This window comes from Citrus clementina, unplaced genomic scaffold (genome assembly GCF_000493195.1).
Source record: "Citrus clementina cultivar Clemenules unplaced genomic scaffold, Citrus_clementina_v1.0 scaffold_9, whole genome shotgun sequence".
Lineage (NCBI taxonomy): Eukaryota > Viridiplantae > Streptophyta > Magnoliopsida > Sapindales > Rutaceae > Citrus > Citrus x clementina.
Genome location: NW_006261964.1, coordinates 25,130,584 through 25,145,205, shown reverse-complemented (window position 1 = coordinate 25,145,205; position 14,622 = coordinate 25,130,584). Strand labels below are relative to the sequence as shown.

Below are 14,622 nucleotides of genomic sequence, written 5' to 3'. Positions count from 1 at the left end.
AAAATAATAATAATAATAATAATAAACAAACAAGAGATTTTTATCGAGAAAATAACTCAAGAGAGCCATTTTTTGTGGACAAAAGAAGATGTGTTTGTAGACTGTTGCAGAGGATGAGAGAAAGTAGGTTAGAGAGACATGTTTATTGAATTTAAATTTAGATAGAAGATCAAAACAGAGGAAAGATCAATAGAAAAATTACCAAATTGAACTACACACACACACATGTGCACGCGCGCGCACACACATACACACACAGAGTTAGGTATACGAAAATACCAAATAAAATCGGTTATTCAATTCAGTTTAAAAAATGGTGAGGCTATTTGAACTATAAAAATTACTTTGAACACTCTTATTTTAATAAAATAATTTATTACAAAATCACCCATCATAAAAATTACTATTAAGGACAATTTGTTTATGAACTAATATAACTTAATTACTTTAAACACTCATATAGTACTCTAATTATTTAACATATAATCTTTTATTTGTAACATCTTAAAGAATACTTCATTTGAACATGCAGCAAATCAATATTTGAAATTATTTTGAAGACAAAATATTTGTAAGCCTTAATTTTTCAAGAAATAATCAACTGGAATTATTGCAAAAGTGCTCTTTTTTTTCTTTGATTTAAAAAAAAAAATTAAAAGCACTCTTTACGTAGTAACTCAGTCAGCATCTTCTTCTTCTTCGTTTTGTGTGAGATGGCAATTTATTTTTCAATTGTTATTAGGGTAGTTAAACTCCATATTTTTTTTATCTTAAAAAACTTGAAGATGCAAAATTGATATGGAATACATTCTTTAATTAATAATAAGTAAAATTATTTTAAAAAGTTTGTTTGAAACTTGACTTAATTCCATTGTTGTAAGTTATGTTATATTTCTTAAAAAATTTCATCATGTGCCGAATAGTTTTGAGTAAACTAATTTAAATGATTTAAATAGAGATTTTTTTTTTTGGGATTTTAAAGAGTGTATAGAGTAAAATTTAATTTTTCAAATTTAGTATTTGAGTGTATCAAGTAATAGCGTATTCAGAGTAATTATTAGAGTATAAATAGTCTTACCCTTTAATAAATTAATAAAAAATAATGAGTTCATAAAAAAAATCATAAAATACAAATGAAATTTAAGGTTTATAATTAGAAAAACCGAACTGAACTAGAAATCGAGCGATTTGAAACCGAACCAATTGAATATACAAATCATTACTCATCAAAGAAATTATCTATAAAATCACTAGTTAGATCTCAAAAATACATGCTACTAAAGATTTTTGAAATTATTTTTTGCACCACTAATTTTTCTTTTTTATTTTTCCATTTTTATCAAGTAACCACTTTTGTGTTGTAATTGTTAGAATCTATTAAGAAATTTATGTTAAAGGACCATTTTACTCCCGGTGTCGTGTAAATCTATTAAGAAATTTACATTTTTGCGAGGACAAAAGTAATAAAATGGTCATCAAAATTTATGAAAAAGAAAAAAAGAAAATATTACATATATGGTCAATTTCACCGAATGGTTAAGTGGGCCCAAGCCCAAGTGTATAACAAGATGACGTGGCAAAAGTTCGGCCTTCCCAACTTGAAAAAGTACCCACATTTAGTACTATCCTTATTTCTTTTTCCTTTTTAATTTTCATCATATTTTCTTTTTTGAAAGATTTAATTTAAACCGCAGGCAGCGGCCTTATACATATTTCGTTACTCTCAATAACAGCCTCACTTGCCAAATCCTCCATTTCTCCCCCTGTGACTGTGTGAGCGCGAGAGTTACAGAGACGAAAAATGGATATGGCAGTTAGCTTCTATAACAACTCTTCCTTCTCTTTACTCAAACCTAGAACACCTCATCCTTCGTCTTATTCTTCTACTCTGTTAGCCAAACAACACTTCGGTTACAACTTATCCTCGTCTCCAATCACCACCACTTCTCTGAAATTTCGTCACTGTAACACCGCCACTCAACGTCACAGGCGAATCCAATGCTCCGTTTCTCCGCCCGCCGAAACTGCCGCCGGTGACTTCACTTTCTCATTTATATAATTTTACGTCTTTCAGATATTAATTCTAATCTAATTTTCGTTTCTCTTCTAATTTGTGAATATTCTATATAATTAGGAGCTTGTTTAGTAACTTCATGATTATCTAGTTTTATTTTAAACCTATTTTGCTTACCTTTTAAAATAGAATATGTTATTTTCGGGAATTTAGGATTTAATGTGAGTTGCTTTGTGCAATATTTAATACTTTGATGTTATTTTGCCACAGAGAAGAAGAGCCGGTTAATGAGGAGAAGCGATATAAGGAATATTGCGATTATAGCTCACGTTGATCATGGAAAGACGACTTTGGTTGATGCGATGTTGAAACAAGCTAAGGCAATATATCTCTGGAACTCACGGCGAATTGTTTTCCATAAAAATTTCATTAGCTGAACTCATCATTTTTTTTTTGGAACCACTAATATGCATCGAGTAGACATATCAAAAAGAATGAATTGACGAAGTATAGCTAAAACTTGTATGTCTATTTCTCCACTGTATTAGAGCACTCCGAATAGGATGTTAGCTTGTAATCTTAACAACTTAAAGATTTTCAACTACGTAAAATTATGCGCTTAGTGCTTTTACTTATTATCTTGTGCAGGTATTTCGTGATAACCAAACTGTGAAAGAAAGGATCATGGACTCAAATGATCTTGAGCGTGAAAGGGGGATTACGATACTCAGCAAAAATACATCTATCACTTACAATGACACCAAAATTAATATAATAGACACTCCAGGCCATTCAGACTTTGGTGGTGAAGTGGAACGCATCTTGAATATGGTGGAAGGGGTTCTTCTAGTGGTACTTTTTTACATCATCTCTTATATGGTTGCCTACTTTATAATTGATAAAATATGTTTCATCACTTTGGTAACCAGCTACCTACTTGCATTTTGTTACCACTATTTCTATCACTCTGCCAAAAACAAATTTCATTTGTGATTTGCTTCTGGTCTTGAAATAGTGTTACAGAGGTGAATAGTATTTCAACTTCCATGGTATGATAAAGTTACTTTTTCCCAACCCTCCTAGTTTTTTGACTGCTTTGATTTGTTGGAATAGAGTTTGGTGAAGTCTTCAACATGGGATTTAACTCTTGTGGATTTGACATAATAAAAGTCCTCTGTAGTATTCAAGTTCAGGAGTTTTGTATCTGTAAAATGATTTTATTACTTGATAAATACTTTTAGTGGAGAAAAAATATGGTGGTTGATTGCCATTATCATCAAGGTTAATGCTATGTCATTTATAACTTTCTTTGACGCTACTTTATTTTTTATTTTTTTGGAGACTTGCTTTTAATTCTACTACTTAGATTTAATAAATGTAGATGTCTTCATATTCGTAGATTAACATCTATGTTCATTTGTAGGTAGATTCGGTTGAGGGTCCAATGCCGCAGACAAGATTTGTTCTAAAGAAGGCTTTAGAATTTGGCCATGCTGTTGTTGTTGTCGTCAACAAGATTGATAGACCTTCAGCTCGCCCAGATTATGTCATCAATTCCACTTTTGAGCTATTTATTGAATTAAATGCAACAGATGAACAGGTAATATTGCATTTTGACCTTGTTTGTTAATCAAAAGCAGAGCTGTTTTAGGAAAACCATCTTGTGTCTGAATAGATTAATTGAGGGGATAAAGATGAATCAATATCAAGGAAGTTGATGGGTAAATGTTTCAGGCAATTAAAGTAGGGAATGATTTCTAGCCCTAATAAATTCTTTTTGGACTTTTCAAATTTTTTATCTTTTCTGTTCGAAGGTTTAAGTAGGACCAAGATTCCCAGAATCCCACTTGATCTAAGTTTTTATCTAAGCAAGTATACGCATTTGATTGGTAGTTAACAAATGAAAATACAAATAAAGAAGCATATCTTATCCATGCATGAATAACAATTTATATGCATCAACAGATCCTCCAGAAGTGTGGTAGCTTCATATGAGAATGGAATCTCAATTCTATCATGTAATATCTCCTAAAGTCTAATCTCTTTATGAATTTAATGTTACTTGCAGTGTGATTTCCAAGCAATATATGCCAGTGGTATCCAAGGAAAGGCAGGGCTTTCTCCTGACAATTTGGCTGATGATCTTGGGCCACTTTTTGAGTCTATAATGAGATGCATACCTGGACCACGCATTGAGAAAGATGGTGCACTGCAAATGCTTGTTAGTGAATGTTCTTGTTTCTCTGTTTCAACATATTTTCCTGTCTTTTTAATCATGTTATCTTCTAATTTTAATGGGACATGGTGCTGCAAAGTTCTGCAAGAATTACAGTTCACCACGGAATGGATAGTTCTGAACATCAATATGAATTAGTCGGGTTTTATGTGATGAGACCTTTATGCCACAAAGTAACTAGATGCTGACTTTTGAAAAGAATAGTCAATGGAAACTATCTTGAATGGATCTGTAAGGGGCTAATAGGAAGAACTTTAAGCTATCTAATTTATTTCTGGTTTTACATCAGTATTCTGGCTTTGGTCAACCAGCTTAAGTTTTCATATAGAAAACAGTGGAATAAATTTACTTAATAGATGGTTAACAATATATGCCCTTAGAAATAGATTGCATGTCTAGAAAAATGAAATAGATCTCATACAGGATTCCCGACCTAGAAGATTGAGCACATTAAATTACATTGAAGGATCCAAAATACCCCTTCAAAGATAGTAGAAAGCTTGGAAATGATACATTTTATCTTATGATTTTTCTGCAATTTTAATTTTAGGAATCATCTAAGTTTTTCTGTTGACTTTGATTTGATTATTATGTTGTTTCAAATTTTATTTATAGGCTACAAACCTTGAATATGATGAACATAAAGGACGAATAGCTATTGGACGCTTGCATGCTGGGGTTCTGCGAAAAGGAATGGAAGTGCGGGTGAGTTTGTTTTGAATCTGGAGATTACTCTTGAGCTTATACAATTAATTGTTCACAAGAATAAAGGGCCAGTTGTCAGTTTGAACCAAAATTCATTTTGCCCATATGATATGTTCTATCTATTTGACATTTTTCACCAATGCTTTATATCTATTTACACTTTTATGATGAGTTTATCTAATTCTTCCGGTATTTCTTGTAATGAAGTCTACTCTTGAGAAATCAGATTGAAATATTAATTGGATTTCATATATAAGAAAAAAGTAAGCATCTTTTTTTTCTTCTTATCATTTGACTTTTCTTATTACCCTAAGGTATGCACCTCAGAAGATTCATGTAGATATGCAAGAATTAGTGAGCTTTTTGTGTACGAAAAATTCAGTAGGGTTTCTGCTGAAATTGTGGCAGCTGGAGACATATGTGCTGTTTGTGGAATTGATGACATTCAGGTAAGACTGGATCAATTTTGAATTATTTTACTGTTATCTTCATATTATTTAATTTCATGGTATGTAATAGTAGTAAAAGTTTGATCTTAGAGATTCTCCGTGTCTTTATGTAAACCTGTCATGACTTAACTTCTTTCTTCTTTGATCAGATTGGGGAGACAATTGCAGATAAAGTATCTGGAAAACCACTGCCTTCTATTAAAGTGGAAGAACCAACTGTAAAAATGTCTTTCTCTATAAATACTTCGCCATTTGTTGGCCGTGAGGTATGTTTATTGAAAGATACTCTACAAACTGGGTAAACAGCTTTCTCTACATGCATTGTCTACTCGTTTTCCAATGAGGTTTAGTTTAAGGAAAATTTCTAGGGAAGCCAAGAGATGAAAGTGCTCAACTCAAATAAACTACACTATCATTTTTTATTATATTAAGTGTTTCTTTCAATTTTAAAAGGTCTGCTACAGAATATATGAGTAATTTTGGGATGAGTACTGCTTGTTGTTCACATTTGTAATTTTTTTCTGGACATGCAAAATAGAAGAAATAAAATCCAATGCTTTTTCGGGGCATTTTACTTTAGTTGCATGCCCATGCACTTACAGAGGGTCTTCTCACGTTGCTATTGCCTTAATGATTATTGTGTTTGTTTTCAGGGAAAATACGTTACTAGCAGAAACTTACGAGATCGACTTTACCGTGAACTTGAGCGAAATTTGGCTATGAGAGTTGAAGACGGTGAAACGGCAGATACATTTATCGTTAGTGGGCGTGGTACTTTGCATATCACTATCCTGATAGAAAACATGTAAGTATAAGCTATCTTATTCCTCTGCAATCTTCCTGAGCAAGCCAGTTCTAAATCATCTTGTATTTTAGGCGTAGAGAAGGATATGAATTTATGGTGGGACCTCCAAAAGTTATTAATAAGAAAGTGAATGAAAAATTGCTGGAACCATATGAGGTGATTTTCTTATCCTTTCATCAGAATGCTTGTCTAGGCATGCATATGCATTTTGATGGTTGTACATGCACACATACTTCAACTGAGAGAAGAAACATTGTTCTAAGGATAACAGCTTGATTAAGAGAATATATCATTAGATGGTAGCCAATAATGCTGTGGTATGATCATCATGAAGATGTGGCATGTCAACCTTTTGCTTCTCTTGTCCTTGAAGCTTCTCATAGACACCAGCATTTTTTTATTTTTCTCAACTCTCATTGGAATAGCTTGTACATATGGACCATATGCATGTGGATGAATAAATGGCAACAATAGATGAGGCAATGCTTTCACCTTTGCATTATAATGGATCATAAAATTGTAAAGCCATGATTTGACATCTAATTATAAGAATTTCTCAAATGCTTGATAATAAGAAAAACAGTTGTGTTTGTCTTATTGATCGAAAAACCAAGTTATCCAATGATCTGAAATCACATCTGAAATTGATGTAGATCGCCACTGTGGAGGTACCAGAAGAACATATGGGGCCTGTGGTTGAACTTCTTGGCAAAAGACGCGGGCAGATGTTTGATATGCAGGGAGTTGGGTGTGTATTAACATTTTTTTTTCTATTCTATTTTTACATTAGCTGTTAATTTTTACCGTGAACAATTTGAGGTACAAAGTAGTGTGGCATTTATGGAATTAGAGATGCACATGTAGATTGTAGATATTTTATAATTGGACTTTATGATAGGTTGCCAGCCTATTCTTGCATATGCACAACTAATTGTATGCATATTCTTTGACCGTGTATCAGTAAAGGTAAACCAGCTCATACCAAGAATTGCTGTGAAATATGCCTTGACTATCTTTTGGATACTAGGCTTAAAATCTTTGACAGTCCAACCTCTCTTGGACCCTCGGTAAAAAATATTCATCTTTTGGGTTTTAGGTAACATGTAGAGCTTCAGTCTTTTGTCATTGGCATTGCAGTTACTTCATGAATTAAACTGTGGTTACTTGTGAAATTTATGGTTTTAGTCCATAGATGGCAGTGTGCGCTATTCCTTTCCTTTCCATATGATGATGGCACACAGTTTCTTAATTACTACACAGCTGTGTTTTTATATGCATAATTGAGCCATGCAGCCCTTGTATTTGCACTTTCTTTATGCGACAAGGATCTAATATTGAGACTTCATTTATGAACTAGGTCGGAAGGAACAACATTCCTTAAGTATAAAATTCCAACCCGTGGCCTTCTTGGATTACGAAATGCAATATTGACTGCTTCACGTGGCACAGCAATTCTCAATACAATTTTTGATGGTTATGGACCTTGGGCTGGTGATATTTCTACAAGGGATCAGGGTTCATTGGTAATTTCGAATTTCTTAAAATCTTTTGACCACTGCAAAATTTGAAAGTAAATGATATGAATAATACGGCCACCGTGGGCTGGCCCTATTGCTATACTGGATATAGCTCTGGCCATCAAATTACTTTTGAAGAAATGTCCAAGCTTTGAGATGCTGATTTACTATTTCATGGATGGAAATTAATCTAACTCACAATAACTGTTCATTGCCTTATTAAACATCAAAAACCATTTTTCGCTATTGCAAAGCAATTATGTTTCATAAATTTGTGGTTGTATAACTCACATTGTAACAGACCCCTATGTCCCTTGGAAGGGGGAAAGTCTCCCGCCTGTGTCAATGCTAAATTTAATCAGTGGATGATTTTCAGGTTGCCTTTGAGGATGGAACGACTACTTCTTATGCTCTTTCTAGCTCACAGGAAAGGGGGCAGATGTTTCTTGGTCCCGGAGTGGATGTTTACAAAGGTCAAATAGTAGGCATCCATCAGCGGCCCGGTGATTTATCTCTTAATGTGTGCAAGAAAAAGGCAGCCACGAATATACGTTCCAACAAAGAACAGACAGGTGAGAAACAGCTTTTCTCTTACCTTTCTATCCAAAAGAGTATAATTTGACTACTTGATTGCTTCAATTTTTATGTTTTTCTTCCTCTTTTTCAATGTTTTGTTGATGCTTTAATGGGCATAGGCAGAGAATGCCCAATATCAAAGTAGGGAGGGTTAAGTTTTGTCTGTTTAATTGCCATATGAATCTTCTGCGACTTGCTTTGACTGGAATTTTGCTGCTTAAGATAGGAAGTGCTTATCATTCATGTTCTCCTTCCTAAACTATTGAATTGGGTCAGGCAGCACGGATTTAGTCTAAATTGCCAAAAAGAAATAATTGCAAATGGTCTTCCATATCCCAAATAATTTATTTTTACAATAATGCTAGATCTCCTATGTTTGATCTCTAATTTCTTTCTTTTTTCTGATCAATTAAACTTACTAACTCAGAATTTGGTTTATGCAGTGGTCCTTGATACTCCTTTGGATTACAGTCTGGACGACTGCATAGAGTACATTCAAGAAGATGAACTAGTGGAGGTCACTCCCTTGAGCATCCGTATGTGCAAAAATCCAAAGTTTGTGAAAAGGGGGCGGTAAATATCTCTTGGATTTACACAGTGTGGATTAGTCAACAAAGCTTTCCTTGCGATATTACGAATTAGAGCGAAGCTACATATTTCTGCAATTGGATTCTTTTCTCATTTTGCTCCATTTGAAGCTGCCTTCACAGCTATATTTTTATATACTGGGATTCTTTGGAAAAATTCAGGTATGTTTGAGTTTTTCCTCGTATAATTATTGTATATACAGTTAGGGCACAGTGAAGTCATAATTTTGTTAAAGAGGTTTAGTAGCCAATATGCTGTTAGGTAATGGGGCAGCTGAAGATTTTGAGTTGAGCGGCAATGCAGATTCAGACAGTCACTTTGCTAACCGACTGAAAATGATAAATTTCAGGTTTATTGTAATTCTATCTCCAATGTTAGCATAATAATAAATCAAAACATATTATAAACAAAGTATTTTTTTTCTTTCATAAAATTATGGTTATTTATTTATTTATTTTGTTATTGTTTCTCACACAACACTCTTTTATCGGATACAACTCGTGCCATTTCTTTTTCGCTACAATTATAGTGATTAAATTCATCTATCATAGCAATTACTTGCAAAATGTTTATTTTATGAACATTATCTGCGATGCACACCGAGTCTCTTGCTTTTGAAAAAAGTTGATTGTTCATAGACAATCAAATAAAAAACTCAAAAGAGGAGGCTTATTCTTGGCTTATCCTCTATCTTTCTTTCCTATTCATTAAACCTGTTATTTGTGAGTGGAATTCAAACTTAATCTCTTCTACAACCGGCAGCCATAATAATTTCTATCCATTATCTTGAGAACATAATTTTAATGTTAATTACTTTAATTTGGATTTGATAACTTTATACAGCAGCAGGCACGATATGAAAAATTGAAAATGCCTTGCCAAAGAAGTTTGAAACTTCAAAGAGAGGGAGATATCACTGGCCTATTTGGGTTTTGATTATCTTTTAAGGCTTGATTCGGTTTCTCAACATGGGCGTGGGGTGTTTTATTTTCCCGCTTCATTTTTCTTTCAATTTCCACGTCAATTTGACCTTTTCCAGTCTCTCCACTAGAGGTGGCCAATGGGCTAGACGGCATGAGGCACGGCACGGGTATGACACGTGTTTGTACAGCACGGCACGGCACAAGCATGTTTTGGTAGAGCACGTGGCACGGCACGACACCCATGTGGGTTGGGCCAGACTTAGAATTTTAGGCACGTGGGCCTTAAAAACACGACACAATTAGAGATGGGCTAAAGTATGGCTCACGAAAAAGTACACAATAAGCATGTTTCATTTTTTAATAAAAGTAAACTTAAAATTTTATAATTTTATAAATAACTTGAAATTGAATCTTTTAATATATTTTATTGGCTCAAGTTTTTTAAATTTATTTAATTCTTAGTTTAAAAAAATTATAAATTGATTTATGTTTATACTTTATTAAATAAATAATTGATATCATGATTTTAATAAATAAAATTATAAATATCATGATTTTATAAATATCTATTAATATTATTATAAACTATGATATATGACTCTACGTAATTCCAAGTTAACAATTAAATTAACCCTTAAAAAAATTATTATAATTGTTGTTGTTAAGTACTAAAAAAGAATTATAATACCATAAAGTCAAACTTAGTAACTAATATTACATTCTCCTATTATTACTAATTTATTATTATTGAATATGGACTTGAGTTTTAAATTTTTTATTCTATTAAATTTGAATGAAGGCACATGGATCCAAAAAAAGTACATAAACTTGAAAAAAAATAAGACAACAACTTGGCATGCTCTCTTAAAAAAATAAAAATAAAATGAAAAAAACTTAGTGGACTTTTTTTCCTAGGCATGGCACGGCACGTGTAGGCACGGCACACGGGCCTAAGCAAAAAAAATTAGGCACGGCACAGCACGAAACGCATAGTGGGCACGACACGGCATGAGCATGAGCACGCGTGGGCTTCCTTTGATGGGCCTAGGCCGGCACGGCTCGTTGGCCATCTCTATTCTCCACCATTAAATCCTTACGGTGCTTTCTCAGTATTCAGATTCTCTGACATGCGACGATTATTGAAAATTTTAGCAATCTCTTAAACATTATTTTTTTGTTCAATTTGTTAAAAGAAACATTACCTTTTTTAAGGTAAAAATTCATCTTATCAAAGATTCAAATCTTCTCAAATAATTTTAGCCGAAACCCTAGCTATCGCTTCAACCATCACCCACAACAGCTGCTGCTGCTAGTTTTTTTTTTATCAATCGGGCCACCATCAAAACCAACAAGTGCCGCCGATCGTAAGCAACCCAAGCTCACTGCAGACCAAATCCCAACCAAGCATGCAGCACTTCAATCTGTCGTCAACTACCACAATCACCTTTCACGGTCACTGTAAATTGATATACCAACATTTCTTCATATTCATTGTGCCTGCATGGGTCTGGCTAAGTTGGAATTTCAAGTCTTCTTTGTTGTCCTTATCATTTCCTGTATATTCTTCTAGCTTCATAATTTACAACAAACTCAAGTGAAAAGAATGGAGTCATTGTTTAAGGATATGTTCGGAAAAAAAATTGGATTAGATTACTTTCAAGATTAGATTGGATTATATTATCTTAGATTACGTGGAATAAATATAGTGTTGACTTTTGTTTGGTGCAATATCGAATATGATTATAATAGTGTTGTTCTATATTTAACATTTTATAGGATTATATAATAAAAATAATAATAATTAGCATGAAAATTAAGTGAAATGAACTCTGCTTAAATTACTCTTCAACTACGATAAGTGATAACTTTATGAAATGAGAGTTATTATGGCAATCCTATACTTAAATCAATATCATTTAGAGAGTAAATGAGGTGTTTTTATTGCATTTTTGTTATATTTTGCTCAAACATTCATTTTAGTTTATTCTTAATAAGTTTTGCTTGATTTAGAGTAATTCGTGCTCAAATTGTGTGCATAATTGTAGATTTTCAGAAGCTTATAATTCATGGAAGGAATGCGGATGCAATAGGCTGGCAAAAACGAGGAAGAATATGGCCACAAAAAGAATTGAAACAAAATCTGGAGTAGTGCAGTGCTGTAGCCGTTGCTGGAGCAACCATTGCTGTAGCAATCCTGAAACAACATTAGAGAAAACTTAGCGAGGGACATCTGCAGAATTGTGATCTACAACGCGCCCTAGACTTTCATTTACCCTAATTTTCATTATAAAAAGATCGCACATCACATGAAAAGGTGGCAGTGAATGAACATTGGAGAAATCGATAGGAAAATAAGGGAAGAATCAGAATTAAAGGGAAACAAGTCTGCACTAGTGAAAAATTCATAATAATCACTTGGATTCTATTTGTTATCGTTTCTTTACTTGTTCCCTTCCTTACTCTTTGACTAAACCAATGTATTTTATTATCAGTATTTTGTTGTTTCTTTTTCTTTTTCAAAGTATGAACTAAATCTATTTGTAGTTGAGTAACAAACAATCTTAATAGGTTTTTGACTGTTCTTATGTGTTGCTGCACGATTGCTATAGCATTTTACTCAAATAGTTTTTGTTATAATCATTATTTCAGTTGACCACTCATTTAATGGTTCAAGTTAAGAGAGAGCCGCAAAAGGGTCTGTCTTAGTGGATATTATTAGAGTAATACTTGATCTTAATTTAAGTTTCCTGGATTAAGTTTTCTTGAGTCCAAAAGGGCCATACTTAAGTTAAGATTTGTGAAGAACTACACATAGGAATTTACCTTGTAGGATAGAGAGAGTGGATGTTCATAATGTCATACCTTATGTGGAATAGCAACTGGTCATTGTTAGGGTACTTAAGGGTATGAGAAGTCCAACAAGCGATAGCTAAGGATACTCAATAATTCTGCCCAGTGCTGTAAGAATTATTGTAACAACTGGTGTTAAATTGATGGAAAGTAGTCAGCCCATGAAGAGAGTTTGATCATTCAGCTACTTCATTCTCATTAAATTCTTTTACGCAACTTATCTAGTTTACTTCTTTACTGCATTTATTTGTTTTATTTTCTTTACAATTGTTAATTTTGGTAGTAATCAACTTTAATTAGGTTCCTATTAAAATAAAGGTAGACTGCATTATCGTGATTGCTGTAACATTTTTAGTAACATCAGCCCCTGTGGAGACGATTTTAAATATTCATCACTTTATTACTTGTTGTGTACACTTTTACATTGGCATCAATAGCAATTAAGTAAAAATAACCAACAATAAATCATTTTTAGTTTTCAGTGGCAAAATTCCAGGGACAAAGTTGATGCAATCAAGAAGATTTTCCAATTTAATGTGGTATCTAGACATGAAAAATATATAGGCCTACCATTTATGGTTGGAAGAAAGAAGACAAACTTCTTCAACGAAGTCAAACTCAAAGTGGTGAGCAAGATTGCGAATTGGCAGCATAGATTCTTCTCAAGCGGAGGTAAAGAAATCATTATCAAAGTTGTGGCTCAAGCGATACCAACCTATGCAATGAGTGTTTTTAAGCTTCCCATAAGACTGTGTAAGGATATACAAAAGGCAATGGCTAAGTTTTGGTGGAGATCAAAGGAGGACAAACGTGGAATTCATTGGGCAAGGTGGGAAAAAATGAGTCATGCTAAGAGTCAAAGAAGCCTTGGATTTAGAGAAATGTCCAGCTTTAATCAGGCATTGATGGCAAAGTAAGGATGTAGATTGTTGTAATATCCTCAATTATTAGTCACCAAAGTGTTGAAGGCCAAGTATTACAAGAACTCTGAATTCATGCAAGCTCAGGCTAGATCAAACCCTTCATACATATGGAGGTCTATACAGTGAGGAGGACAAGTTTTACAAAGAGGAATCAGGTGAAGGATTAGGAATGGAGAAAAGATACATATTTGCAAAGACAATTGGATTCCAAGGCCAGAAACCTTTAAGCCACTCTCTATTCAAAATTTGCTTGCGAAAGCTACTGTTTCAGAGCTCATTAATCTCGAAAATCAGTGGGATTAATAGAAAGTGAAGCAGTGGTTCATAGAAGATGATGCAAATGAGATTTTGAAAATTCCACTACCTAGAAGACCAAGAATGGATGAAATCATTTGGCATTTTGATAAAAGAGGTTATATTCTGTTAAGAGTGGATATCAGTTGGCCTTAAAAATTAAGAATCCTGATAAGTCAAGTTGCTCATCCAAAGGGCTTCATCACTGGTACCTTTTATGGACACTGCAATTACTAGAAAAGATCAAAATTTTTATGTGGAGAGCAACTCAAAATCAACCGCCCACTATTGAAAACTTATGGAAAATGAAGATACGGCCTGAGCCTGTCTGTCAAATTTACAAACAAGAAATGGAAAGTACATCTCATGCTTTGATATACTGTAAAGTTTCCAAAAAGATATGGATTCATGCACTTTTGAAACATGTTGGCTATTATGCATGCAATGGCTAAAAAGTTGAACAAGTCAAATATTGAAATCTTTGTGGCTCTTTGCTGGGCTATCTGGTATAGTAGGAATAATTAGATTTTTCAGGGAAAAAAGTTAAATCATTTCCTAACTGTGACAAGAGCAGAAGTTGTGTTGGAGGCTTACAAAAGAGTGAAACAGCAAGGGCAAGGAGCAGAGGCAAAGCATAACTCATCAACACAACAGAATTGGATCCCTCTACCTGCTAATGTTTTCAAGGTTAATATTGATGCTATTGTTAACTTCGGAAAACAATTAACAAGATTGGGGGTAG

At 33.5% G+C, this 14,622-nt stretch overlaps 1 protein-coding gene across 1 annotated transcript; it reads left to right on the top strand.

Annotated features, from left to right (window-relative positions):
• The first annotated feature begins 1,670 nt into the window (after positions 1-1,670).
• Positions 1,671-9,271, top strand: LOC18031327 (putative elongation factor TypA-like SVR3, chloroplastic). The gene is made up of 14 exons (XM_006421360.2): positions 1,671-2,033; positions 2,285-2,394; positions 2,663-2,866; positions 3,438-3,614; positions 4,083-4,235; positions 4,866-4,955; positions 5,270-5,404; positions 5,554-5,670; positions 6,058-6,209; positions 6,281-6,365; positions 6,863-6,957; positions 7,567-7,732; positions 8,103-8,298; positions 8,746-9,271. The coding sequence occupies exons 1-14, from the start codon at positions 1,802-1,804 to the stop codon at positions 8,877-8,879; spliced, it is 2,046 nt and encodes a 681-aa protein (XP_006421423.1). The 5' UTR covers positions 1,671-1,801; the 3' UTR covers positions 8,880-9,271.
• Positions 9,272-14,622: the final 5,351 nt, after the last annotated feature.

Excerpts from the sequence above, each read along its gene's own strand:
- LOC18031327 (XM_006421360.2), top strand. The coding sequence starts at position 1,802 with ATGGATATGGCAGTTAGCTTCTATAACAACTCTTCCTTCTCTTTACTC. Across the intron at positions 4,956-5,269 it reads GAAAAGGAATGGAAGTGCGG|GTATGCACCTCAGAAGATTC; the intron begins GTGAGTTTGTTT and ends TATTACCCTAAG. Across the intron at positions 6,366-6,862 it reads AATTGCTGGAACCATATGAG|ATCGCCACTGTGGAGGTACC; the intron begins GTGATTTTCTTA and ends AAATTGATGTAG.